General features: G+C 48.8%; 1 protein-coding gene across 1 annotated transcript in view; it reads left to right on the plus strand.

The window, feature by feature from the left end:
• HPSE2 (heparanase 2 (inactive)) overlaps positions 1 to 26,411 on the plus strand; it is a 113,659-nt gene that overhangs the window by 56,745 nt on the left and 30,503 nt on the right. Inside the window, exons 4-5 of the mRNA XM_049810782.1 lie at positions 17,164 to 17,337; positions 17,923 to 18,094. Coding sequence (XP_049666739.1) covers positions 17,164 to 17,337; positions 17,923 to 18,094 — 346 coding nt within the window. The remainder of the gene's footprint in view (positions 1 to 17,163; positions 17,338 to 17,922; positions 18,095 to 26,411) is intronic.

The following is a 26,411-nucleotide window of genomic DNA, read 5'->3' on the forward strand; positions in this document are numbered from 1 at the left end:
CCACCTCCAGCCTCCGCAGATGCGTGGGGTGGGATTCGTCAAGTTGCTCAAAAAAAGCCATTTGTATCGTATCGTTTACCGGCGCCAGCGAGTCCCCCATTCCCTCCCAGCCAGAGGCTTCCCATGCCGGCGGGCCAGCTCCTCGCGAGCCGGTGTCACTGCTGCGGGAGCCGAATGAGTTAAGCTGTGCTTGCCGTTCCAAGTGGGAGCGAAGAGCCATTGCAAAATGTTTTTCCCCCCGTTGGCTCTGCGTGTTGTTTTAAAATTAAATTGGTTCTGGTTAACAAACAAGAACAGGACGGCAAAATTAAATTTTCTGAGGAATGTTGTGAATCCTGTGTGAAAAATAAACCCCAAAATGTTTTTTCCCTTCCCGCACTCTTTGGCTTGCCTTCGTCCCCTCTTTGCCTGCCATCCCTCCCTCTCTGCTCCTGCTGTGGACATGTCAGTGGGTGGCAAGGCTGGTGTCCTTATGCCGAGGTGCTGTGGTGAGCAGCAGTGGGAGTTAATGGGAGCTGGGACGTCATAGCTTGGTGAATAACTTTATTTCTTTTTCCTTTCTCCTTATTGTCCTGCATCTTCTTTTCTCACGCCTTTGTTCTCGCTGTCCTCCCAGACCATGCTCTGCCTGAGGGTCGTTGTTGTTCCCTCTCCAGCAGGTGAAATCTGTGCAGGTCCAGAGAGTACCTCAGACATGTAGAGGAGACAGTACTAATTTTAGAGGCAGAATTGGACCTATAAAGTATAATTCAGCCCCACGCAGATGACTACCACCGGCCATCTGCAACACTTCAGTCTCACTGGAGTCCAGCACAGACTCTGCATTGGAGGAGCTACACCCACGTAGGGCTCTGTGATGGACAATACAGATTTCTCCCTGTCTGCTTCCATCTTCCTTATTTATTTATTTATGTGCAGATGGAAAATCTTTGACACAAATTGGCGCTCCTTAGATTCTGTTACTCTGGAAAGCTTCTGCAGTTCTTAAAAGCTTCTCCTCCATTTGGTCAGCCCTGCAGGCATTTGCTGTGCGCTTCATAAGTCATTTCTCTAGTCATTGCCTCAGTATTTGTGTCAAGTCTTCTTGGATCTTTATTTATAATTTGGCACGAGTCTCTTTTGAGGGCTCAGCAGACTCGCTGTTTTGTGCGAACTAGGACATCTTGCTCTCAGACCTTTAGATGAGACAGCAGGTTACTCCGAGTTGAGTTTCATCATACTTGTGGTGCATGTGAAGTGCTGGGTCTATTGTTATTTACTGGCTTTTGCAATTGCTTTTATTCGGGAAGTAGACTCCTGATGCCTTGTATGCTCGGTTCCCTGTGCCACCAATGCCTGGAGACCAGGAGTGTACCCTGGGAGGTGTCATGGTGTGGTTGCCTCTCTTGTGCTCTTCTCCAGGCATCTCCTCTTGGCTGCTGCTGGAGATGGGAGGCTCAAACAGTCCTCTAGCATGATGTGGAGCCACCACATGGGCTCACCTGACTGGAGAAGATGTACAGGGTCAGACAACAGGTCCAAGAGAAGAATAAACATCTCTGGGGAGGTAGCATGGGTCTGCTGAAACCTTGCCTCCAGGTGGCACATGAAGATGGGCCCTGTGAGCAGTGTTTTCTGGAGCGGGGTTGTGCATTGGACCCCACGTCTGGAACAGGGCTGTGGCTGTCACGGGCAGCCAGGGAGCACTCCTCCCTCGCCATCAGACCATTAGAATAAATAAAACAGCTCCACTTATGCTGGATGAAATCAAGTCTTCTGGACTGTGGCCTAAACACGGTCAACAGCTCCTCTGGGCCCTCGAGCTGCCAATAGCTTGCACCTCCTAGCGAGTATGTCCTTGGGAAGGAGCCATTAGAGGCTAAGGAAATTTTGCAGATCTCCATCCTTCAAGAAGTGGGAAATCATCACTGATAGGACTTGCAGCACATCTTGTGTCAAGGAAAGGGATATGCAGGAAACACACTGATTAGAACCCAGCTCTGTGCAATGCCCCAGCCAATGCCCTCCTAGAGCATGGTTATCAAGAGCATTGCCAAAACTTCTCCAAGGGCACTGTGGAGGCTAGGTTTCCCTTCTGCTCAGGCCTCGTGGTGATTAGTTTGTGCTTGGGTGAAGAGCCATCAGCGAGCTAATGAGGCTTTCTGAGGCCCCTCTGATAGTTATGGGCTTATGTCGCATTTGTCATGCCAGGACTTGAGTGCGCTGAAGTGCCAGTAAAGTTCGCCCGAAAGAAATCGTGATCAACTAGGGCCTGAAGGATCAGCTTGACAAACCTCTCCCCGCTGCTGCCACCTCTTCTAACGCAAGTGCTGCATATGTGACTTCTTGATTGGATGGCCAAAAGTGCTCTAGAAAGATGTAGTCACGTTTCTACGCACGTGCACACAAAATACTTCACATTCCTAAATCACTGTAGATATCTCCTTCTTCATCACTATCACTCTTTGTGACCAAAGCTGTTGCGTTGCACAGCAGCGCACCGCCAGCAGGTCTGGTCAGTGCTGCTGGGAGGAGGCTGGGGCTGCCGGAGTTTCCTGCCGCTTCTGCCTTCATCCTGAGCACCCTCAGTCTCTTTCTGTTTTCTCTCCAGCAGGTGCTCCTGGTGCCTGTCCTCCTGACTTATCCTCCTGGTGTCCAACCTCTCACCCTGCTTGTCCCCTTGGTGCTGATATAGCACAAGAGCATGGGGAAACCCGGGCTGGTGGTTGCAAACCTGGTTTGAGTATTTATAATTTTATCCTATCATCTCTCTTTAAATGGGAATTTCTTATGCTGAAGTTTCGGACTGAGGGCTTGAGGAGATGACCTGAAATCTGAGTGAGAATCTATTGAGTCATTTCTGAGTGCTATGAGCGTAAATATATTCTCAATTCTAAAAGTGTAACGTTTATCAGCTGTACAATAATGTGCAACCAGCCTCATTTTGCAGGATCAGGCTTCCAATATCCACAGCCCTCAGCAATAAATGGAGCAAGGTCATTGCTAAGCTGGAAAGTAAATGCTTTTGAAGCATTTCCTCCTAGGACAAGACCTAGTCTTTTCTTCCAACTGCTAACACCTTCCTTCCCACTCAGAGCAAGTCCATAACCTTTCTGATACAGAAACTTTCCTGTTCTCTGCTGTCAAAAGCTTTCAGCTCTCCTTTTTTGTCTCCCTTTAATCTTCATCAGCATGCCATGGTGTGTTCGTCTGCCTTTCACTAGGGTCACCTTTTCTTGCACTTCCCTATTCTAATGCTGCCCACATGGTTCCCATTTACCGAGGATGGGAGCCAGTGGGCATATCCCATGTGTGATCCAAGGGGATGGGATTCTCAGGTGGAATTATTTAATTAGAGACTGCCAAGCAGTTTTGGGTGAATTTATTTTAATAAGTTGACTTTAATATTTTCCATGCATTTATTTTTCAGTGGAGATTATGCCATATCCAGAAAGATAACCATTTACTTAACCAGTGAGATACACTCCGTTAAACCCTGAGAAACTGTGCTTCTTTAGATCAACCTTTATCCCCAGGAATTGTCTTGGAGGGCTGTCTCCTCTGGCTGGGGGCAGAATCCCTTTCAGAGGCTTAACGATGGTTATTTGTTTAGCTGAGTAAGTTTAAAAATCTGAGAAGTACATTGCAAAAATCTCAGATCCCTCTCCCAGAAGGCAAGCCAACGACACCATTAGCTTAATCCAGCACCTCATACGCTCAATTTTAATACAACTCTTTAGCTCCAGAATTTGATGTATTTTCAGTTGAAAGATCTGTGTTCCAGTGGTAAGAGGGGAGAAGGAGGGAGGGCAGTGCTGTAGGTCACTCAGCAGTTGGGTACACAGATGTATTAAAAAACATGCAGAGGGTCTCTCTGGAAAAGAACTAACATCCGACATCTAAATCCATTCATTGACTGGAGTAACTCACAACAGAGCCTTCTGCTGTGTGTTTAGCTGGGTCCCACGTACCACGAGCGAGCCGTGCTCTCATCTGCCGCCTCCTGCCTACGTGGCTCCCTGCATTTTTGACAGCCACCTCTAGGCATGATACAATTAATGGATGATATTTGGAGCTACTGTCTTGGCAGGCTGTATGAGCACCCCTCTCCATCTCCACAGTGACCGAGGATGTCCTAGCTAATGCGGAGGAGTTGTGCTGGCAGCAGTGGCTGCAGAGCAACTGTTGTGAAATTTAACATCCGTCCCATCCAAGTCCGTATATCTGCGGTTTGATCGCTAGGGCTGGGCTGACTTTGGGTTGTTGTCCAGGAAGATAAAGAGGTATAGAGCTCCTATAGAGTTCACCTGAGCCACTTCGGGTGCTTACTTCACATGCAGTCATGTCTGTTCTTCCCTGCTCACCTTAAAAGGATAAAGAAAAGTAGTTCAGATGATCATATCGCCATTGCAGTAAAGCTGGAGGAGATGCATTCCCTGGAAACACTCGCAAGCAGTGAGGGGAAGCTGAGGGTCTCAGGGATGCATCTGCGTCCAGGTGAGTAAAGCAATAAGTACACTTTCAGCATACCAGGAGTAAAACCATTTCAGCAAAGTGCAGCATTATTGCAGGAAGGCATGCTGGTAACGGCAAAATGCTGGGTGAAAATGCAGGAAAAGTATTATTGAATACATGTGACTCTTCTGTATTTGACAAAACAATCTGACACAGATTTTGTAGTCATAATTGAGCACTCCTGTGGTTTAGGTTTCCTAAGTGGCCTTTCATCTATTCCTTCCCTCTTCAGGTCTGTTTCTGTTTCACACTTAAAATTAATGTAATTAACAACCATGTCACAGTTAAGTGTTTCTATGAAAACTAAAGCAAAGAGCTGTCTCTATGTTAATATATCGTTTACTCTTTTGCACTGAGTTACAGATTGATATTTTCCTCTTACTTCCTCTTATTTTTTATGTATTTGCAGGGTATTTTCCTGCTGTTCTTTCTTCTCCTCGCTCCCCTGGACCCACAGCACAGCTGTTGCCTCTCCATGTCTCAGTGATTGGGAAATGCTGTCTTAAACTCCCTTCCCCAGAGATCCTCTTGACCTGTGCCCTGAATTTGTTCAAATTTGGTTTTTTTGAAATACATTATCTTTAATGCGTTGTTCTTGTTCCTCCACTGCCTTAAATTGCTGAACTTTTGGTTTTGTAATCACTTGCACTCAAATTTACGTCTAGTTTTGGACTATTAATCAACTTTCTATATCAATAATATCCAAGTAATAAACATCCCCTCCCCTGCTACTTCTCCTTCTCCAGAGCAACTTTTCTTTATGCATTCCAGCAGCTTGGTATGTTTGGGACCTGCCCTGCTCTGTCTTCAGCAGATGCCAGGGTAATTAAAATTACCTGTTCCTACCAACTCCAATTATTTGGTTGCTTCAGTCAGATGCTCAAAAAGGCATTGTCCATGTCCTGTTTCTGATAAGGGAGCCTGTGGGACATCTCCTGTGCTCCTTGTCTCTTTCTCTGTGCCTGGGGACATGCATAGCGTCTGTTTCTCACCTCTTCTTGAACCCTGAAGTATTCTTCATACCAAAAAAAACCCCTTCCTATTTCCTCCTTCTGTTTCCCAAATGAGTTACATCTTGTCCTGCAATGATGTCTTTCCATGAAGCATGTGTGAGGCTAAATGCTGTAGTTGCATACAAGGGCTTTAAAGCAGTCTTGTTTATCCTCTATTCTCCTAGCATTTATGTGCAGACATATAATATGATCAGAAGGCTGCCCTGTTATTCTCACTCAGAGTTTTTCTCTGAGCTTACTGCAATTTGCCTTTCCTGTAGCAATATCCTAAGCCTTCAGTTGGTGTTTGGGCACCTACTAGCTTCTGTGAGTGACTCCCTTCAGGACCTAGTTTCCAGACCTCTCTCTAGATTGGAAAGGTACCAACCATCTTCATCCAGATGCTATTTTTTCCAGTATACTCCCTCTGCTGAAGACATCTCACCTGGGCAGCAGCACCGTGCTGCCAACAGCAGGCACTCGGGCACGGCTCTGTGGCTGGCGCTGGGGAGCAGGAGTCTGAGCGGACCTGTCCTCCCTCAGCACATCAGTATTGTTTCGTGAGATCCTGAATGTCGCGCGTAGCAGCCACTTGTTGACATAGCTTGGGAAGACTTATAGGACAGCAAAGAGCTGCAGGATTGGAAGCTTGGAACAACTTGCATTACTGTGAAGGTACTGAAGACCTGCAACAAGTGCTGCTTATTGAGAGGAGGCTTGATCTTAATCTTGAGCTATCCACAAGAAACAAAAATCTAGCAGGCAGGGGTATAGCAAGATCCAGCCACTAGAATGCCAAAACAAGTAAGTTTGGATTAGAAGCCAGGTGCCTATTTTGACCATGGACGTTAAATAACAGAATTTTACGTGCGGATAGGCTGATTTCCATACTTGCAGCAAATTTTAAGCTGGCAGTGGGTGCCTTTACAAAAGGTCTGATCTGTCCTGCTGAGGGACTGGGTTTGACTCCTGCACTCCTTGTGCGTGTCCTGGGCTGTGTGGTGCAGGACATCAGGCTAATGACGCTGGCCTTTTCCAGCCATTCATCTGTGCCTCTGAAATCAGGTTCAGACTCCACCCTGTGTGCTTTGGTACAAGATTCCCCCAAAGATTAGCTGGGGAGAGCTCCTGCCAAACCGGGTCCCTCCAGCTGAGCCGTATCTGCGAGCCCAGAGGAGCAGGAAGAGCCAGGGCCAGCTCCTTCAAATATTTTACAGATTAAGACCAGGGTCTGGGATCTGCGGGAAGTCAGCGGAGTTCACAGACCCCAGCGGGTTGTGGTCCTTGCTGCAGTGCTAGAAGTCTGCGCCAATAATTGCTGTCTTCCTCATCCGCCTAGCTTGGTCGTTCACTATCGTGTTCAAATGCAATGACACTCGGCAGTGTGGACAAGCCTTCTGACATTATTTGAGTGCAGCTGGAGGCATCTACTTTAGCCTTGAAAATGCCTCTTTCTTGGCAGTGCTGTGTGTTTATTATAATGCTGTCTGTAATGTGCAAAAGTACATTTCTGTTTTAACTTCCTTCTTTATGTACTAAAGAGTGTGGTTTTAATTAAGGATTTCAGATTGAAACATTTCCGGTTTTATGCGTTGTTTTTTGGTTGGGTTGGTTGTTTTTTTTTAGGACAGTTTTCAGTTAAAATGTTTTAGAGTTTTGAAAAATACCAGATGCCCAACTCACAAAGTGTGCAAAGAGCCCTAGTCACTCCCTCTTCCTCCCAGGGAAATCAGCTGCTCCGCCGAGCGGGAACAGCCAGGGACGGCCGATGGCGAGAACGGGGTCAGCAGGCAGGAGAGGATGAGCCGGGACTGGGATTGGCGGTTTTCAGCAGCACACCATGACTGCGGCTCCTTGCACGATAGGAAACGTTGACTCAGGCCCGTAAAATGAAGCACCTGATTTTTGTGGATTGTGGGTTTACCCCCCAAATAGCTAGGGATTGTACGAGGGGATGGGCAGATCCTTCCTTAACAGCAGAGCATCTCTCTTGCAGTGTCCGCTGGCGAGGGGCGCCAGGTGTGCCCCTGCTGTCCCTGGCCACCGCCTGCAGCCCCCACCCACAGGGAAGCGAGGCCAACCCAAACAACTTGTAAAATAAAACGGTTGTTTTGCTGCACGTCAAGTGCCGTTAAAAGGAAAAATAAAAACGAGCCAGATATTAGCTCTCCTCCTAGTAGAAGAGCTTAAAAATATCCTATGAAGGCACCCAAAATTTTTAAAAACAGCAGGCAATGAAAATTATGTTAAAACCAGGTTTCTCAAGCTAGTCCCATGATTTTTGGGAGTTTGACTCATGATTTTTGAATGTTAGGATTTGGCAACACTAGAGTCCTCAGTTTGAATTTGTTCCCGATGTGGTATTTCAGCTTCCTAGCATGACTGATCAGTGTCACTCTCCTCTGGAGCAGCACAAGACCCGGGGGGTGGGAGGTAGAGAGGTCCAGGACAAGGTGCTGCACCTTCTGCAGCTCTGGGGATGCTGTCAGGTGGGTCTGGCACGCATCCCTGCGTGAGGTTCTCCTGAAACAAGCCGTGTGTCTGCCACATGGCAGCAGTTCAGGCAGCAAAAACGGAGGATGGGAACTGCTGGCCAGGCTGAAGGGTATCAGTGAGCTAGATGAATAGCTTACCTGGGTTAAGCATTTTCCTGAGATTAAATGAACATGTTAAAAACATGCTTCATACCCATACATCTTTCATGCCAGTTTAGCCGTGCAGCATGTTCACAGGGTGTTGCTCAGCCTGTGCTGCCCAGCTCAGTTTTTGCAGGAAAGTGCTGAAAACACCCATCCTCTTGCTGCAGTGATAGCACTTCTGGTGCTGTCGAGAAAAGGTATTTATAAAGAAAACCGCTGCCTTGCAACTGTGCCTGGCACCTTGAAAGAATGGTGTGGGTGTAGCCTGACTGAGTAGCAAGTGATGCGCAGGGGAGCAGGTCCCCGTGACGGCTGCTGTCGTCTGCCCTGCAGCTGGCAGCAGGAGGTGAGCATGGGGACAGACATGGCACCTGCCCCTTGTATCTTCTCACTCTGCCTCAACAGCCTATGGCTGTACAGCAAGCTACAGTGTTATCTTGTAGGCACCTGCGTGGGTTTGGGCTGCGTGGGGTTTCCTATGCCTGGGAGGTGAGACTCGGTCACAGGAGGAGATGACCCTCCGTGTGGCTTCCTCGGCTGGGGAGCAGCACCAAGCAGGAGCCAACTCACCTCTCCTCCCTGGCAGTACAGAAATGGCTCATATTTGCACCTCAGGCCAGCTTTAAACCATATAAATCACCTTTCCCTCCACCCCTGGGTAATGCTCTGCAGCTGCCCAGGTACCCCTGCCCCAAAGCCCCCCATCCCAATGTGATCCACAGCCCCGTCCTCCCTGCGAGGCAGCCGAGGAGGGCATTTGGTCCACCCATCAGCCGTCCCCGTCCATCTCCAGCTGCCTGCCTATTTGGGAGCTCATGGATTGCTGAGTGCTTGAAGAGCTGACCACTTCTTGCCTATTTGGGAATGCTTTTAAATTGTTCCAGAAACTGCTGTTTGTTGATAAATCGGGGCGATTGCAGAGAAGTGTTTTAGCTAAACTGTGTAAAAGAAGGAATGAGCTGCAGCGCAGCACTGCCAGCTGTCATTGGATTTAGAAACACACATCATAGATTTTGTTGCTTTTCAGACAGCTGCGCTTATAGCTGCTCTTATAGCCATATAAAACAGTCATTCTGTCAGCAAACAGTCTGGCAGCGGAGCTGGGTTATATTTGCAGCCGTGTTCCCAAGCCTGGAGGGTTCGCTCCCTCCACGTGCATGGGTAAAGTCTGGAGGAAGGTGGCTTTGTGGCATGGGCTGTAACCTGTCCCCAAGGTTGCAGGTTTGCACAGGGTAAAGAGTAAAATGCTGGGCTGTGCCCACCGCCTGTGCAGGGGATGGTGCTGAGAGGGCTTGTCTTCAGCACCCCTGGTCGTTAGGAATGGGTAGCTGCTGCTCCGAGAGGGTGTTTGGGGAGGTTTTACCTGGAGTCTGCAGTTGCTGCTCAAGAGTCTGTCTAGCTGGAGGTCAGGTTGACAAACCACAGCTTGTTATAGCAGCACTCACAGCGATCAGACCCTGTCCTCTGCGGTCTATCCTGTTTGGACTTTAAAGCTGAGAGTCCCAGGGACCAGAATTAGATTTTAAAGAATTTCCTCAAGGGAAGGGAGATAGTGCCGATTTATCAAATTTGAAGCTTTTCACAGGATCAATATTGCTTTCAATAAAACCTCATCCAGGAAGGTTTCCTATGTAACAGACCAACTGTAAATGCCCACTCAAAGTAGCATTTGAGTGTTTTATACACATTTTATTTGCGTTCCTTTATAAAAAGTGGAAGAACTTCAAGCAAACTAATCTAGCTGCGTCAGGAGGCTACTCCACAAGTGAGCTATGAGAGTGGGAGTGAGTTATTGCTGCGCACGCTATTTCACCCCAATCCCTTGTGCAAGCGGCGTCAGTGAGAAGTAACTGCAATGCAGGCTATGCCCATCTCCCGGTGGGATGAGCTGCCTCCCGCAGAGGGCCCGAGGACGCCCAGCAGTGCAGGCACTGCAGAGCAGTGAGGATGCTGATGAGCTGTGCCCGTGTTTTCTCTGGAGCAGTTTCTGTGGCTCAAGCCCAGTGATCTGGGGTGGCCAACAAGGTGGGCAAGAGCAGGTGGTGCTCACAGTCTTATTTTCTCTTGCTCCATTCTTCTGCTCTGCTCAAACCTGTAGCCCTCTTCCCACCCACCTCCATTTCCCTCTGAAACTTCAGAAGGTACTGGATCCATCCTGATCCAAAAGGGAAAATGTCTTAAGTTATGCAGCAGAAGAAAACAGCTTTCTTAGCTGTAATGTGATCTTGGTTCCTTCCCAGGCACCAGCTGGAACAGAGGGCTTGGAAATTGCCCCTCTGGCCATTATCTGAGCTTTACAGCATTTGGAGATTGAACCCAGATCCCACATCTCTTCTGAAGCTCCATGTCAATTTACACTTGTTCCTAGAAACCATTACTGTCCTGTGAGCTCTTTACCACGCGAGGATTGAAAACAGAGCTATTCTGCTCATTTGAGCTCTTTCGTTGCATGAAGGCAGAGCTCAGGGCTCATTCCTTTTTCTCACCATCTGAGGATTAAGCCCAATCCTGACTGTTATCCGACCTCGATACCATTTACACGCTGAACCCAATGCCTATAGCTTTTATCTGAGCCCTTACAGCATTTGGAAGCAGGCCATGCCCCTTGTCTGGTATCAAAAGCATTATATTAATTTGGGATTCATTCCACAAAATGAGGCTGTCAGCCAGACTGCTTAGCAATTGGATATTGAACCCAGACCTCGTGGTTGTCTTCCAAGTTATATGCCAGCTGGGAACTCAGCCCACAATCCATGGCTGCCAGCCAAGCTCCTTATTGGCGAGAGATTGACACCAAGCCCCCAGACTGCTATTTCTGTACGGCGGTGTTAAGGACTAAACCTAGCTCACGTGGTCAGCATAATCACCTCTGCATTGGCAATGAAATGAAAAATCTAGTTAAAGACTTGAATGAATATCGAGGGTCGATGTTCAGCTGCTTAAAGACCAGGGATGATGACAACAATTCCCTTGGAACAAGGCCCCCTCGATACTCCGGGGGGAGTAGCGCCAGATCCCCCATCTGTCATCCAGCTGGATATAAAATCCAGGTTCTCATTAACACACAGTGCACAGCATTTCTTTACTGGCTGGCAGTATTAAAGCCAGTTCCTCCAACTTTCAGGTATTCTTCAGATGGGATTAAACTAGATCCCTTTTCTATAGCACCATTAGGCTCTGCCAAAGCACTTCTTGTCACTCAGAGCAGACCTCCAACGCTGCACCTTGCCTTGGGAAGCCCTTCCTGCACACAGCATGCCCCCAGCCTTTGCTCCTCTGTAGAGCAATAACGAGGCCTGGGAGGTAAATGAGAACGAGGGACGGTTCTGCACACCTCCATCCTCTTTGGAGGAAGTTGGGAGCCTGACCAGGTAGAGGGAGCATTTCAGGTGAAACGTGTGTCTGAGGCGAGCAAACTTTTCCCTCCTGCCAGCAATTTTGCCTGGGAATTCTTCAGCATCTTTAACACGGTGTGGTTTTACTGCATAGCAAAATGCTTCAGAAGACTGAATTAAAACCAAACGGCTTCCCAGCTGGGATGGTCATCATTAGAATGCAATTTCCAGCAATCGTGTGGGTTTCTTGGTAGCCTCGAAATCTTTAAAATTCTCCTTAAGCAGCAACTTTGAAGGAGTGGCTTAGCATGCAGCTAGAATAAGAAAATCTTCCCATGATCCAGTGGATCAAGCTGGATGTTATAGTGCGTATGGACAGTGTGGGATGTTGCTTTTCCTCTGAACTTGCAGGGGTGGTAAAGGCTACCCTTTGGTGCTCTAACTGTGCGAATTGTGGATGGGTGTTCTGGTTTCCCTGTCTGAAACCCTACTGTGTCTGAGGATGGAATCCATGGGAAGTTTTCGAGCCAGTTTTGCAGACCTGTCCCATGGGTCTGGAGTTACTCTGATTGCCTGTTACATATCTTCTGATTCATATTTATTTGCTAAGAAAATATTAAGTCCTTGCCACACACATGTGGTTTTATGAGGACTTTCAGCCCAAGAGAGCTAGTGCAAATGGGATTCAGCTGACTGTGGTGGCAATTTGTTTGTAAATAAATTTTCCATGTACCCACTTGTTCTTCTATAAGTGGGAACACCTTTCTTTTTCCATTCATTGCTCTTGCCAGCCATCTTACTCATCTCTTGTCTGAACACTCTGTACCGCCCTTTCTGCCCCCTCCCTGTAAAGCTCTCTTTGGGCTTCTCTCTGCTCTTTGCCAGGTTTTTCCCTACCCTTTCCCTCCGCTATCTCCTGTGGGGTGCTTGGGGGGCAGGGGATGCTGCTGGCTTCAGTGCTGGCACGAGGAGCTGTTTGCAGGGATCCTCCAGGCATTGCTCAGAATTTATGGGGAATGCAGAGTCAAGCAATACCCATGATTAGTTGAAATCATTATTTCTAGAACTGCATTTCTTTGCTTTATCAACAGAAGGGTTCATCTGTTGTGCATTTGCTTGGTCTCTCCGCTAACCTGTGGATTTGGGGAGTGCAGCGTGTGCTGCCCGCTCCATGCTCAGCTCTCGCCCCATCCTCCTCAGTGCTGGCACACGCTGTACGTGCAAGAGACTGACGTGGTGAATGGTGGGGATAGAGGGAGAACAGGCTCTTCTTTCCTGTCCTCCTGGTTGACTTCCCAGAGTTACGAAAGCCCCCGGCTCGCCGTGCCATGCCCCGCCACCCCTCAGCCCACTGGCTGATCTCAGGCTCCGTCTCAGCGCGCACATGAATTTCCACTCTTCGTGCTAAGCCCTGCCAAAGCAAAATTCCTGAAGCAGAATAAAAAATGTGGAAGACTTTCAAACCCAGAGATTATTGAACTGTCCCCTTTACCAAATGGCAGTCAACACTATGTTCTTTATAAAGTCTCTAGTATAATGTTTAATTCAGTAACTACAACTGGAAAGTCTTTCCAATTATTTTAAACTGCCAGAGACATTTTAATGTGCCTCAGATTTTGTGTTGGCATGCTACAGAGTTAAGTGCCATCCATCTTTCAGAGAACTTTAAAATTTAGCCTCGTATAAAAAGGAGAAAAACAGGAAAGAATTCCAAAGGATGTACTTGTCCCATGAATCCTACCACTATTTGTGGCCTCACAGACACCTTCTCCTGCATTTTGAAATCGTTTGTCTCCCTCTGTGCAGGGTGAGAGATCTATGCAAACAGCCAAATTCTTTAATTCCTGTGCAGAGCTTCAGTTGAGGGCAGGATTGTGAGCAGAGCTTCACTGGCGGCCACCCAGCCGTACATCGTCAGGGGATATTCACTCTCCAGATACGTTCAAGCCTCTGCAACCAAGGATGTAAAAGGTTGAGAAAGCCCAAGTACCTTCTGATTTCTTTTTTGTGGCAGGGCCATGGGGCCTCTGTCTCTGCTTACTGACTGCTGTTAGTCCCAAACCCACTGATGCAGGCGCCCATCCCTGCTGAAACCTGCCAGCGAGCACTGCTGCTGTGTGCAAGGGAACAGAGCACATAGCTTTGCTGCCTTGGTTAGCCTCGCTCCAACTACGTGAACATTAGTACATGGCAGAAGCTGACTCTCAGCATCCTTGCACTTTTGTTTAATTCTTGTTTTTAAAATTTTTTCTTCCCCCCCCCCCCCCCCTTATTCCTTCTCCCTGAGCTCAGTGGCACGTGAGTCCTGAGCATGTGCATCTCTGCCCTGGGCAGATGGGGAGAAGGGGCAGGGAGAATATCTTATAAATCCAGTTCTGCTCTATTAAGATTCACTCTGGTATGACAATAGCTTTTTCTATTGAAATGCTTTGTGAAAGCCTTGCCTAATGATCTGTTAGCTGGGGAAAGGTTAAACTCCTGCAAGATTTTCTGTGTTTGATGAAGAAAAAACAGTGCAATTTTATCCAGAATTCAAAGTGAGTTTTAGCCAGCTGTTAATAATACTGCGATTCTTCATGTTCTCATTGCTCAGAGGTAATGTGGCCATCCCTAGTCGTGGCAGTAAAATATTTATAGCATTCTCTTTTGGCCCTGTTTGTACTTATGGAGGGCTGAACATCACTTGAGGTCTTCTAAATTTGCTTCTTTTTGTGCTTTAGCCACCCATGACAGCACTCTTCTCATCTAACTGCAGCCATCTGCAACAGAGACGTCCAGTTTAAGGTGGTCATCTCAGGAGGGGTCAGACATGCCCTTTAACCACTAATAGTTGGGCATCTTGTGCAAACTGGTCATCAAGGCTCTGCTAGAGTCACTGGAGAGACTGGTGCTTCCAGGTTCACACTATGCCAAGACAGCTGCCAAGGATGAAGGAGATAAGTGGATTTGATACCTGACACTCTTGATACCAAGAGTGCCTGTATTAACAATCGGATTTGATGGAGAGGTGGGTTTATTAGTAGTTTTCTGCTTTGTGGCCTCTTTGCAGTCTGCAGGTAGGTTTGTGTGCTGGGAGACCACTGGGAACGTGCAGGAGCAACCCTCAGACATCTGTGTGTTTCTCCTAGCTCTCTCCCCTGATCACTGAGGTTTCCAGCTTGGAAAGTCATGGCAGAACATGAAATACACGTGGCATCTCTGTGTCCAGGCGCACGGAAACAAAATAAGTGTCATGGGGAAAATAAAATTTCACAGTGGCAGGCCCTGCACTGGGATTAACAGACGGCTTGTTTCCTCCGGTGGATGCATGGAAAATCAATTCCCAGACCTCTGCAGAGGCTCCTAAACATGAACCAAATCCCCTCCTGTAATACTTAAGAACTACAACTGTTTTGTGCCAGCAAAAAGGTTTCATTTCTAGCAGGGGAACTGCAGGTAACACCCTTTTGCTATCTTCATGTTGTCATTTAGGTGTCTATCTTATCCTCTTTATAGGAGTCTCATCTCAAGTGCAGCTTTTTGCCTGGAGGTCTGAAGTAATTGAGTATTAAGTAACTGTATCTGTCTCTAATTCACTAAACATCCAGAAAAACAGCTAATGTGCCTGAACCAGTGGGATGAATACATTAGATTAATCTAATTCAGCTACTTTTCACTCAAACAACCAGTAGCGTTTAGAAAAAGGTTGTGAAAGGGATTAGGAATTTCTTTTCCACATTTTCCCTTTCTTTTCCTTTCCATGACTTTGCTGCATTCCATTAAATGTTAGCTATTCAGTCAGCTGAATAACAAAAGTAAAACATTACTTTTAAAATAAGTTTATTCTTCTCAGACCTCAGAGCTGGATCCATATTCACAGAGGCTTTCAGTGACCAGGAAAGGCAACAAAATAAATGCAGACATACAGGCTGTGAGGAATTTATCCTGACCGGGGCGAGCAGCTCCCGGCTGTCACCATCTCACTTGCACCTTGGTCAGGCAGTGCAGGTACAGGGAGTCTTGGAGCATCACCCCTGGGCTTAGAGCAACTCCCTGAGCATACAGTCACCTCCTCTTATCCCTTCATCTGCCTTGGCCATGGTGGTGCATGCTATCACCTTAGTACCATGGCAAGTCCGATGTATGTATCCTCCACTCCTATATACCCTTTTTCACTGTAAATGTGTAAAAAGACCCAGAGCAGGCTGCCTAGACCCTTCAGTTTAACAGCAAATTACTGGTAGCTGCTCTCACTGTGCGTATTTCTTACCGCAGTTCAGTCTAGATCAGGGTTACCTCACTTTCTGGAGAGACGATCATGTGCAGTCCTGTCAAAAGCCTTAAAAACCATCAAGGTATAAGACCTAAATGGCTGCTTTGCTGCCCGCAAGCCCTGCTCTCCTGTCAGTAGTTTGCTTCAGCGTGATTTGTTCTTGACACATTCCTGTGGCTGTTGATCATCTCCTTATATTTTGTAAGTGCTGACAAGCAGCTTGATTATTTGTCCAAGTATTTTTCTGGGACCTGAAGCCGGTCTGCCTACTCCGTAAATCCCCAGCGCCTCCTTCCCCTCTTCTGAAAGCGGAGCCCTCAGTCTGCCCTCCCCAGCCCCCTGGAACCTCCCCATCCCTGGTGGCTCCTCAAAGTTAAGTGGTTGCATCTCTGAGGCTGCTTCAGGAAGCTCGCCGAGTGTCCTGGGATGCAGTTCAACAGGCAGGGATGATTGAAAACACCACAGTTATCTAATTACTCTCTCACCAAATCTCCTTGCTGTCGCGTGAGTTCGTATCCCGCTAACACTGGCATTAACTTCGTCAGGCATTTGATCGCTTTTGAGTTTTTAGGCAAGATTGAAACAAAAAAAGGCATTAAGCGTTTTGGCTCTCCCAGCAGCGCCCTGTGTTAATGTCACCCCTCCCTGAATAGTGGGTCAGCTCTTTTTTTGGTCTCTCCTGCTGCTGCTGGCTGGTGCCCCACTGCTCATCAAGGCTACAGTACAGCAGGGACAATGCCAGCTGGGGAGTTTTGGGGCCAGCAGGTACGACATGAATCCTGCAAAGATGCCAGCATCCCAGGAGGGCCACCCCAGCAGCAGGGCTTGGCCAGGCTGTCACCAGGCAGGGAGCCCTCCTTTCTCCCCAGGCTCAAGGGGTGGCACGAAGCTCCTCTCTCTGTGTGCAGAGCAGAGGTTAGCCAGGTGCGTGGTACACACCTTGGGGGCTCTACTTGATTATTGCTGGGGCTTGGTTACTGCACAGGGGGCTGCGGGAGCTGAATGCAGGCTGTGGTGGCGTGTGGGAGAGGTGGCCGTGAACTGGCAGCCCTGGGCAGTGATTTCCTCCTCTGCTCCCCAGGTACGGCAGGGATCTGCTCTGAAAGAGATGCAAGGCAGGATAAGCACAGGAAAGGCTGAACTTTCCTTGCCAAGAACAAATGAAAAGAGATGTTATAAAGTCACTTGTCTCCGGTAACATGGCCCCTAGCTCTGACACGGTGGTGGAGGGCATCCAAGTTTCTTGCTGGAAGGAGATGAGCCCACACCTGGTATCCTATCCTGGTTTCAAAGGTCAGGTGCATTTCTGTGGTTACAGATGTCACAGGCATGGCATTTGACCCTGGCTCATCCTACACAGAAGGCAAGGTCTGATGGACAGCAGGATCATTTGAACCTCCCTGGAACTAGCTTTCATTTGAATTACAAACTGTTTTTTTGTTTCTTCCCAGCCAGGTCTCTAGACAAACTCTATAACTTTGCTGACTGCTCTGGCCTTCACCTGATCTTTGCACTGAATGCTTTGCGCCGAAATCCCAACAACTCCTGGAACAGCTCCAATGCCCTCAGCCTGCTGAAGTACAGTGCCAGCAAAAAGTACAACATCTCCTGGGAGCTGGGCAACGGTGAGTGTGGGAACAGGAGAGCCCCGGGAATGGAGCTTGCTGTAGCAGAAAGGTATTCCCTTTTGGAAGAAGATATTTGCAGATCCCAGGATGCTTTGCCAATGTAGTTTCAGAGGGAATTAAAGGCCCCTGCTATAAGGCAGCACCATCTCAAAGATGGACCTGGCATGTGTTAGCACCTTAGCTGGATGTTTCCATCAGCTGGTATTAAGCACATGAAATGTTTCTGCCCTGGCTGCTGGGCACAGCCAGCCCTGGGGTGGCCAGAGCAGCAGCTGCATGGACTTGTATGGTGGCTGCCGTGCCAGGGGAAGTGGGGGGGAGCCTAAGGGGACAGGAGCATGACACCAAGGTGCAGGTCCTTCACCCAGCACACAGCAAAAGGGGTACGGGAGGAGATATGGCACAGAAGAGCAAGTGATGGCCCTCATCCACTTCTCAGAGGCTCCTTCTGCTGCTCCACAGAGCAGGCAGGCAGCTCTGCAGAGCTCAGGCTGTGCGACAGCGCGAGCTGTGTATCTCTCCGGAAGCGCGGATGAAGGAGCAGAGCTGGCAAGCCTTGCTTGTCTATTTTTATTTTCCCAGAACCCAATAACTATCGGACACTGATTGGCCGCTCGGTGAACGGCAGCCAGCTGGGGAAGGACTACATCCAGCTGAGAAGCCTGCTGCAGCTTATCCGCACTTATTCCAGAGCAAACCTCTACGGGCCGAACATTGGGAGGCCCAGAAAGAACGTCATCACTCTCCTGGAAGGGTAAGTGATGTTGCTTTGATCAAGAAGAGATCAGAAACCCCTCCTCAGACTGATGCCCTTTGCAGCAGGTAGACTTGCTCTTTGGCTTCCCGATGTCCAACAGCTGCCAGGACAGCGAGGCTCTGTGTGGCTCAGCCACTGCAGTACCGGGGGCTTGGGGACATGGTCATCTGTGCTGCTAAACTTCTGCAGAAGTTCCAGGTGGAATTTTGGGCTGGGCTGATCAACACTTTCCCAAGCGTTCCCAGCGTTTCCCAATTATAGGCAGACTGACGTGCCCACATTTTTGGGATGTGAAGATAACACGGTGGTGTGGATGCAGGCTCCTGCATGCCTGTGGGCTGCAGGGCCGGGAGGTGGGTCCTGGCACCAATTACCAGTGTAAACGTTGCCTCAAAGTCCTCCTGGACAAATTGCTTTGCTCTTCCCATTTGGTGACTTCTCCCTGTGCTTTCTCCATCTGTGCAGAGGAAGAACCTGTAGCAACTTTCTTCACCGGCCAAGCCCTCTGCTCCCTCCTAGGAGAACTGGCATGTCTCTAGTTTGGGGAGGCCAGAGGTGGAGAAGGAATGGTGACAGTGAGGGGCGCAGACACCTGGAGGTGACATTGGACAGCTACAGGAACCAGGGAGGTGTGGGAGCCTGCTGGCAGCAGGAATTGGGACTGTGCTGCTCCAGGACTGTGCAGCAGAGGGGAAATTCCCTGTAGGACTGTAAACAGAAACTCCAGTGCAGAGGGCTGGGCAGGGGGAGGTGTGGAAGGGACTCTGCTGGGAGCAAAGCTGGGTCTAGCATTCATTAACATCTGCATGAATGATCTGGCAGAAACAATAAACAGCACACTGATGCAGTCCCCGGCGAGGCGGGGAGGGAGCCAGGGCCAGATTCTCAGCTCTGCTGCAGCAGCACAAAGAGACCATAAAGCTGGTTGAACCAGCTGCGACGCCAGCATCCCTCCCACTGACGAAAGTGGGGAAGCAGCCCCTGCTCCCACCCCATGGCTGCTGCCGACGTCGTGTGAGCGCATCGCTTGCCGGAGCCCCCACGTTCGGTATGGCGCGGTGAAAGTGGCGCAGGGGGAGTTACAAGATGTTGTAGTAGCCTTGATCAGCAGGAAATCTATTAGCGCCAGGAGGAGCGGGCTGAGTAAGAAAAACAACAGGGATGAGAGCCAAGAAGCTCTTAGAGAAAGGGAAGTCCTACTGCTGCGTTTGCCCTTCGTGCACCGCAGCCGAGTCCCAGGGAAGAGGGGTCGGAAGAGCCGAGTCGCACGGCCAGGGTGGTCTGGCGGCTCTGCGTTGCTGGAGCTGCGCTTTGATTGACGGCAACCTCGGGAGTGAGGCTGTAGCGTACAATCTGATGGAGAGGATGGCAGAAACACCATCTTGAATGAAGAGGAAGGTAGGTAAGAGCTAGGGTTTGAACAGCCCTGGTGACGGGATGGTGGGGGCTCTCCAGCCCCCCACACTGGTCTGAAAGAGCTGTAACGAGCATGCCTGCTCTCCAAGCTATATGCTGTTTCTCTGCTGCCATCCCCACCTGCCAGGGTGACCCTGGTCCGCAGGCACTCAAAGTCATTTCTCTCTCCCATGGAGAAACCTTGTGTCCTGCACTCCAAACCCTGGTGTCTGCAGCTCATGGCGAGCAGCACGTGCCTGCACGGCCTTACAGCCCATGGGGTCCTGTGAGAAAAGGGCTGTTTGTCTTTCCACATAAAGACCCCATTATTACCAGACAGGGCGTAAAGAAGAGGAACAAGTCTGATTACACAATGACAAAGAGCTAAATGCTCATTTGCAGTATTTGGAAATGGAGTTGCAAAAGGACAAACAAATAAACCTCAATGCCTAAGCTGCTTGACAGTGTGAGCTTTATTCCCAGCAGCTCCCTGAGGTCTCTTCAGTACTCGTAGTTAGCGCTACTGAGAGCTCTGCCTTCTGCAGGAGCATTGCAGAACTGGTCAATGGGATGTGGCTCAGAGTGTGCCTGGGGCTGTCGCAGCCAGGACATGCCTCTCGGGATCCTGAATGAGCCCCACACAGTCAGCAAGCAGGAGAGAGGAGAAGGAGTTTAGGGAGGTGCTCTCAGTGGCAAGCCTGCTGTCTGCCATGCTGGACCACCATGAGTGGTCTATGTAGCGCTCACAGTTGGATGAAGGTTCCAGAGTGAGTAAAGCGTGTGCAGTTAATAGTCCTGATGATGCAAAATCTGCAAAGTTTTTCTCTTATTTTAATAAACATGAAGAACAGCAGAAGTCAACCAGGTAGGAAGAGATATGCCAAGTGGGAGATAATGACTCAAGTGTTAAGTAAGGCTAGAGGGGAGAGATGAGACACCCCACAGCAGAAGACAGGATGGGTGGATTAGTCTGCCAGGTAAGCAGTGCCCTGTTACACAAAGTGAGGAAGTGGGGTTTGGTGGGGAAAATCATGGAAATGAGCTGAAGTGGGAGATGAGAGCTCAGAGATGCCCAGGGAAAGCTTCTAGACTTACTTGAGGTCCTGAAACACTCAGGGAAAAGTCTCATTGTGAAGTATTACCTAAAATTACATTTTCCTGTTGCACGCTCTGCGTTCCAAACATTGTAGTCTATTGTTTAACTGTTATCTCAGGCAACCAAGCTAAACTTATTCTTTTTGTTTAAACCTTGTCCTGCAGTAATGGCAGTATCAACGTGAATTGGGCATTGCTCTCTGCCGTGCACCAGGCTCTGTCTGTCTCAATGGTGGGAGGTGGACACCTCCAGGGCTGTTCTGACCCAATCCTAGGGCCTGTCCTCCAGGACAGGGTGGGACTGAACCCCTCCTGGGGTGCCACTTTTCTCTGGGGTCTCCTAGACAGGCTAGATGATGAGCACAGATCAGGCGCCTGAAGGTTTGCAGCACATAGGGGCGTGCGCACGCTGTCCCGCTGCAAAGGCTGCCCTTAGGCAGGTGACAGTGAGCTGTGCTGGGTGAAACCTATGTGCTTTCTGATGATGTAGGTAGGCTATGGTGAGGGGAGGAGACCCCTGCCTGCAATGCAGCAGCACGGGCTTTGCACACCCATCACTGCTGAGTTATTGCTCCTGAGCTCTTGCACCACCCTGCCTGGTGCAACGGCTCAGAGCAGCCACAGCGCCCATCAGTGCGTCTCTGGGCTGGCAAGTAAGGACGGGCTCTGCAGTGATGGAGCATTGCTCTGATGGCTGGGGCGTGCTGTGCGGGAGGCTAGAAATGGTGTCTTGTGAATGCACAGGTGCAAGAGGGAATTTCTCCAGACACAACCAACAGTTGAGTTTGATGAGGTGTTAATTAGACTATTCATGCAGCCTGAGCTGTTGGAGAGCAGACCACGTTAGCTACCTACTGCGTCTGCCGGGTACAGGAATCCCAGAACTGCTCAGAATTTGCTTAGGGAAAAAAATTGTGGGATTCTAAGGAATTAACGTAGATTTTAACAGCAGATCAGGAATCAGACACAAAGGTTAATGCATGGCTGAATCACACATTCAATGCTGGAAGAGAAAAAACATGAGGGATAGCTATTAGGAAGAAGAGATGCTAACACATGTTACAGCACAGAACATTTGGTACAAAACTTAGGCCGGCATGTCTGGGCAGATTTGGCTAGGGGCTCTCATGTCCTGTTGTTCCTCAGCTGATGTAGTCTAGTTTTTGCCACTGGACACTCACAAGTGTTGGGAAGTTACCTCCACCTCCTTGGGAGCTGCAGTGCCATGAGGACAAGCACCGGCAGGCACTTGTGTCCACACTAGGCCGGCTGTTGTAGATGCTCTGGTTGTTTTGGGTCCTGAGCCTGCTGAAGTCACCAGAGAAGTGAAAATCTTCCTTGTCTGGAGCTACAGCCTTTCCCTACCTCCTCATCCCCCAGCTCTCACAGCCACCAGACCTGCTGCATCCTTGGCTTTCTGTCTGCCTTCTTTCCAGCCTCCTTGGCCCCTCTTTGCTACTGCTGTCACCATTGCACATCCACCCTCTTGTCAAGAGCCACAGCACCTCTGGCCAGGTGGCAGCAGCAGGCAAGAAAGTTCCCACATGTCAGTCCTCACCTCGCAAGGCACAAGAGTTTCTCATCCTTCATGATTTTACTGCCTCTTACTCCTGGTTTGTAGTTCCTGTGGAGCGTTAACCACCCGTCTGGGTCACTTTGGCTCCTTTTGGTGACTATGTCATTCCACAGTGCTCTGAAAGGAGCCCATAAATGCGAGGAAGCACATCTGTCACTGGTGATGAAGTCCTTCCTCCCTGCCAGCTATGGACGTGGCAGGGTCGGGAGCGGACATGGAGGAGATGTCTTGATTATCTGTGGACAGCCCAGGTAAGGGTCAGGTTAAAAACTGTCCCAATCCTCAGCCCTCCTCCCTGCATCCACAAATCAACCCCAAGCCCAGGTTCTGGTGTTGGTGCTTACGTGGTAGAGAGAGGCGTTAGCTTCTAAGTCATGAAATGGCACAGGCTGTACACTTAGGGACCAACAAAACCAGAGGCCAAAGCAAAATCAAGGTGCTAAAAATGGAAGAGTCTTTGGTAGTATTTTTATGATGACTGCCCGTGCCTTGTGTCCGTGCCGTCACAAGGGCGAAGAGGGCTGTGACTGTCAGAGCAGGTCAGCACACATCCGTCAGTCCAGGCATTGCTTTTTATCTGTGACTTGTTCTGGAGTAGCAGCCAAAGACAGTGTATGGACAGAGCTTGTTTGTTTAAATTCAAGTAGGGAAGAAAAACAAGGAGAGCCTGGAGTAGGCGGTATCTGGCAGAGGGAAAGACTCTGGGTGGGTTTCAGGAATATATGTAGGTCTTTGTCCTGTCCTTGACAAGGACTCCTGCCCTGTTTGACACAGGGGACTTGCAAACACTGCATTTTTTAGAAGCTCTGTTTTGGCTGTTTGACTTTCTTTAAAAAGTACATCCTTGCTGTATTAGTGATGCTGCAGAGGCGAGCGTGTCTCAGTCAGCAGAGCCAGAAGCTGCACCCTTATGCAAGCTACCACAAGGCTGGTGCCACAGACTGTACCAGGACACTGAATAGGTCCAGAGCAAGAATTTTGTGAAAAAAAAATCAAGCCACAAGACAAGCAACATTAAACTAATGATACAAAGGGAGGAGGAGGTCACTGCAGCATGAACTCAAGCTCTGGTAGCATTGAACTTATGAGTGAATCCGTTCATAAATACATTGAAATGAGGTGTGAAGGATGTAATGAGGCATGTTGCAGTTGGTTATATAGCAGGGTCAAGGATCTGAGATATAAGCAAAGGCTTTAACTATTGCTCTTTCAGGAGGAAAGGGTTAAGACAGTTGTTGTTGCTGAAACTTGATCTGGATGGCTGGAATGCCAAAATCACAGTCACCTGTACAGGAAGAACAAAATGGGTAAGAAAAGACATGGGTGAGATTATGCCACTGTATAAGTACACAGTGTACCTTCATTCTGATTGCTATCTACAGTCTTAGTCATTTTATCTCAGAGAAGATGTAATAGAACCAGGAGGGTTACAGGGAGAGGAGCTGAGGATGTGTGGAGGTATATGTCTTCATGTGAGAAGAGATTATATAGGCTGTGCCTTTTCAGCTCAGAAGACAGACAGCTCAGAGGGAGCGTTATTGAGGCCCATAAGCCTGTGAATGGCGTGGTTTTTCCACAGTGCAGAAAGTAGTTTGGAAGGAAGCTTTGGAAAGAAGGAGGAAGATTTTTCACATGGTATGCAATGGCATTGTAGAAGTCATTGTCACAGGGTATTGTGGAGGCCAGAGGTGTGTGTTCAGAAAGGGACTGGACAAATCAATGGTGGGAAAAAGCATCAGTGGTAATGCAACATCGTGGTCCACATGCAACCTCCGGAGTCCCCTGAGTGCAGATTACCAAGGCTGGGTGGGGCAGCCTGGGACATAAAGACCTCTTTGCTAGAAGGCTTGTGCAGTTCTACAGTGGATCAGGTTGGTTGAAGAAAAGTGATGCTGAGCAGATAGAGAATACAATATAGCAGCAGAATTATCTGTAGTCCCCACGAGACTCTGCTCCCCAGAGTGAAATCCATGTCTGAAATCTGGCACTGCAGGTCAAAGTCTTTGCAGCTGGTGGCATGAGTTGGGTCTAGTACCTGTCTCTGCTGCTGCAGGTATTTGACTGTGCTATTGGAACCTGAAGAAGTTAGTAAGTGAAGCCTGTGCCCGAGTCCCCCTCACCAACCAATTCAGACACAAGGTAAAGCTATTTCTACCCATCACTGTTGGCTCAAAGGGCAGATATTTGCCACCCAGCTCTAGGGATCCACCACGGCACCACAGGCAGGCCAGTGTTGTTCCTACATTTGGGGCTTGGGGGGGTCAGTTTGTGAAGTCCAGCACCCAGGAGTCAGACGATGATGCTAAACCACCTGGGAGCCTGTGCAGTGGTAACTTGTCTCCTTGTGCAGCTGCATTCTTTGTTACAGGGTCACTTTTTAAAATTATTTAAAGGATGACAATCTGCAATTGCCTGCATGGGAAAGAGATTTCCAAATGCAGATAGCTCTTTAATGTATCAGGAACAAGCCTAGGAAGTTCCAGTGGCTGGAACCTGGAGCAAGACACATTCAGATGAGAAATAACATACTAGGAGGCTAATTAACCATGGGAGCAATTTGCTTAAGGTTGGACTAGGTGCTCCATGACTGGCAAGTATTGAATCAGCACAGGAGATCTATTTCAGAGATGTGCCCACACTCAAGTGAAAGTTGCTGTCCTGGGAGATGTGGCTATGGGAGATGCTCTGGGAGAGGTCAGATTTGAGCCATGGTTTCACAATATAGAGTTTTGGTGTCAATACCATCTTGTGGTGTTGCAGCCCCCCTGCCCCACTCTCCCACAGCTCATTCCTGACCTGTGAGGTGCTGTCCCACCTTGTGCCAGTGTTACCATTTCTGGGACAGAGCTGTGAACTGTTTGGGTGACTGAGCAATGTTAAATTACATTTTTCTCAGTGCTTAATTAAAAACAAGCTTGAGCCTCAGTTCTAGCTCAATGGAGGGCCTCACAAGTAGTAATGCTGGCACGGGATGCTGGCACACAGGCCGCTGCAAGGGTAAGGGGATGGACATATCCGAGCTCAGTGTCTTTGTCTCAATCCTCACATCACATATCACAAACTCCCTGCCTGAGGCTCCTGTTCCTCCACGCACCTCTGACATGTTCTGCTTTCTCCCCTAGAGAAGCTGCCCCAGCAGATTTTGAGGACTTTTACATTTGCCCAGGTTTCTGATATGTGGAGGTCCAGCCAGAGATACTGCACAGGCTTGCCCTGGGGCTGCCACCCACCTGAATTACGGGGCATCGCTACAGTAGTCGCCCACATTGCCTGCACAGCACGAACTGAGCTTGTCCCACTGCTTCTGGGGGGGATTTACTGCACATGCGCTGCGCAGTCAATTGGTGCTCACAGAGAAAGCCCAATGTGTAGGAAAATGGCAGATTTACTGCGCCGGTCCAGCCCATCTGTGCAGCACATGTGCAGGGATCTGAGCCCTCCCGGAAGCGTCTCGTTTGCTCTGCCTGGGCCACGCTGCACACATGGACATCGCGCAGCCCGGGAAATCCCAGATAAAAATGTGCCAGCGCTGGTCATTTGGACTGTATGGATCTTCACTGGCCTCAAAATCCACGGTCTGAGCAGCACAGGTGTACAGGAATAAAAGGATTAGTAACATCTGTATTCCTAAACCAAAGATATTCAGATACCTGTGCATCACTGCATCTCCACCTGCCCTGGGCTTTCATCTCTTGCTCGTGCAGTACCACTTGTTGGCTGTTGAGCTGCTCTAGGCTCCCTTTGGAGGGTAGAGACCATTGCCCAAGTCATCTGGTTTGCTCCAGTCACAACTCCATCATTAAGGCAGGACTTGAAGTTTTACCGGGAACTTTTGAACTTCATCCTGCAAAAATCTGAATAAAAGGAAAATAAATTAAAAAAAAAAAAAAAAAAAGAAAGAAAGAAAAACAGCCATGGAAAACAAAATTTGAGCTAGATATGTATCTTTTATGGTAAAATTTGAAAATGAACAAAACTAACCCATTTATTTCACTCTTATGGAGACAGAAGAGGAACACTAAGAAAACCAAGGCCTTTTCTGTCCTGCTTTTTGTCTGCACTGCACTGCCTGAGTGTGCCTGTGTCCCAGAACAAAATTTTCTCAGGAGCTTTTTAACAACAGGCCAATGGGCTTCCTAGAGTTGTGGGAGATGGGACAGATGGATGTCCTGCTTCTGCTGCTCCAGAGATGCTGGAGGTTATACCAAGGGTTTGCTTTGCTTTTCAGTCCCTGCTCGAAGACCTCTG

Source organism: Accipiter gentilis, chromosome 9 (assembly GCF_929443795.1).
Source record: "Accipiter gentilis chromosome 9, bAccGen1.1, whole genome shotgun sequence".
NCBI classification, from domain to species: Eukaryota; Metazoa; Chordata; class Aves; order Accipitriformes; family Accipitridae; genus Astur; species Astur gentilis.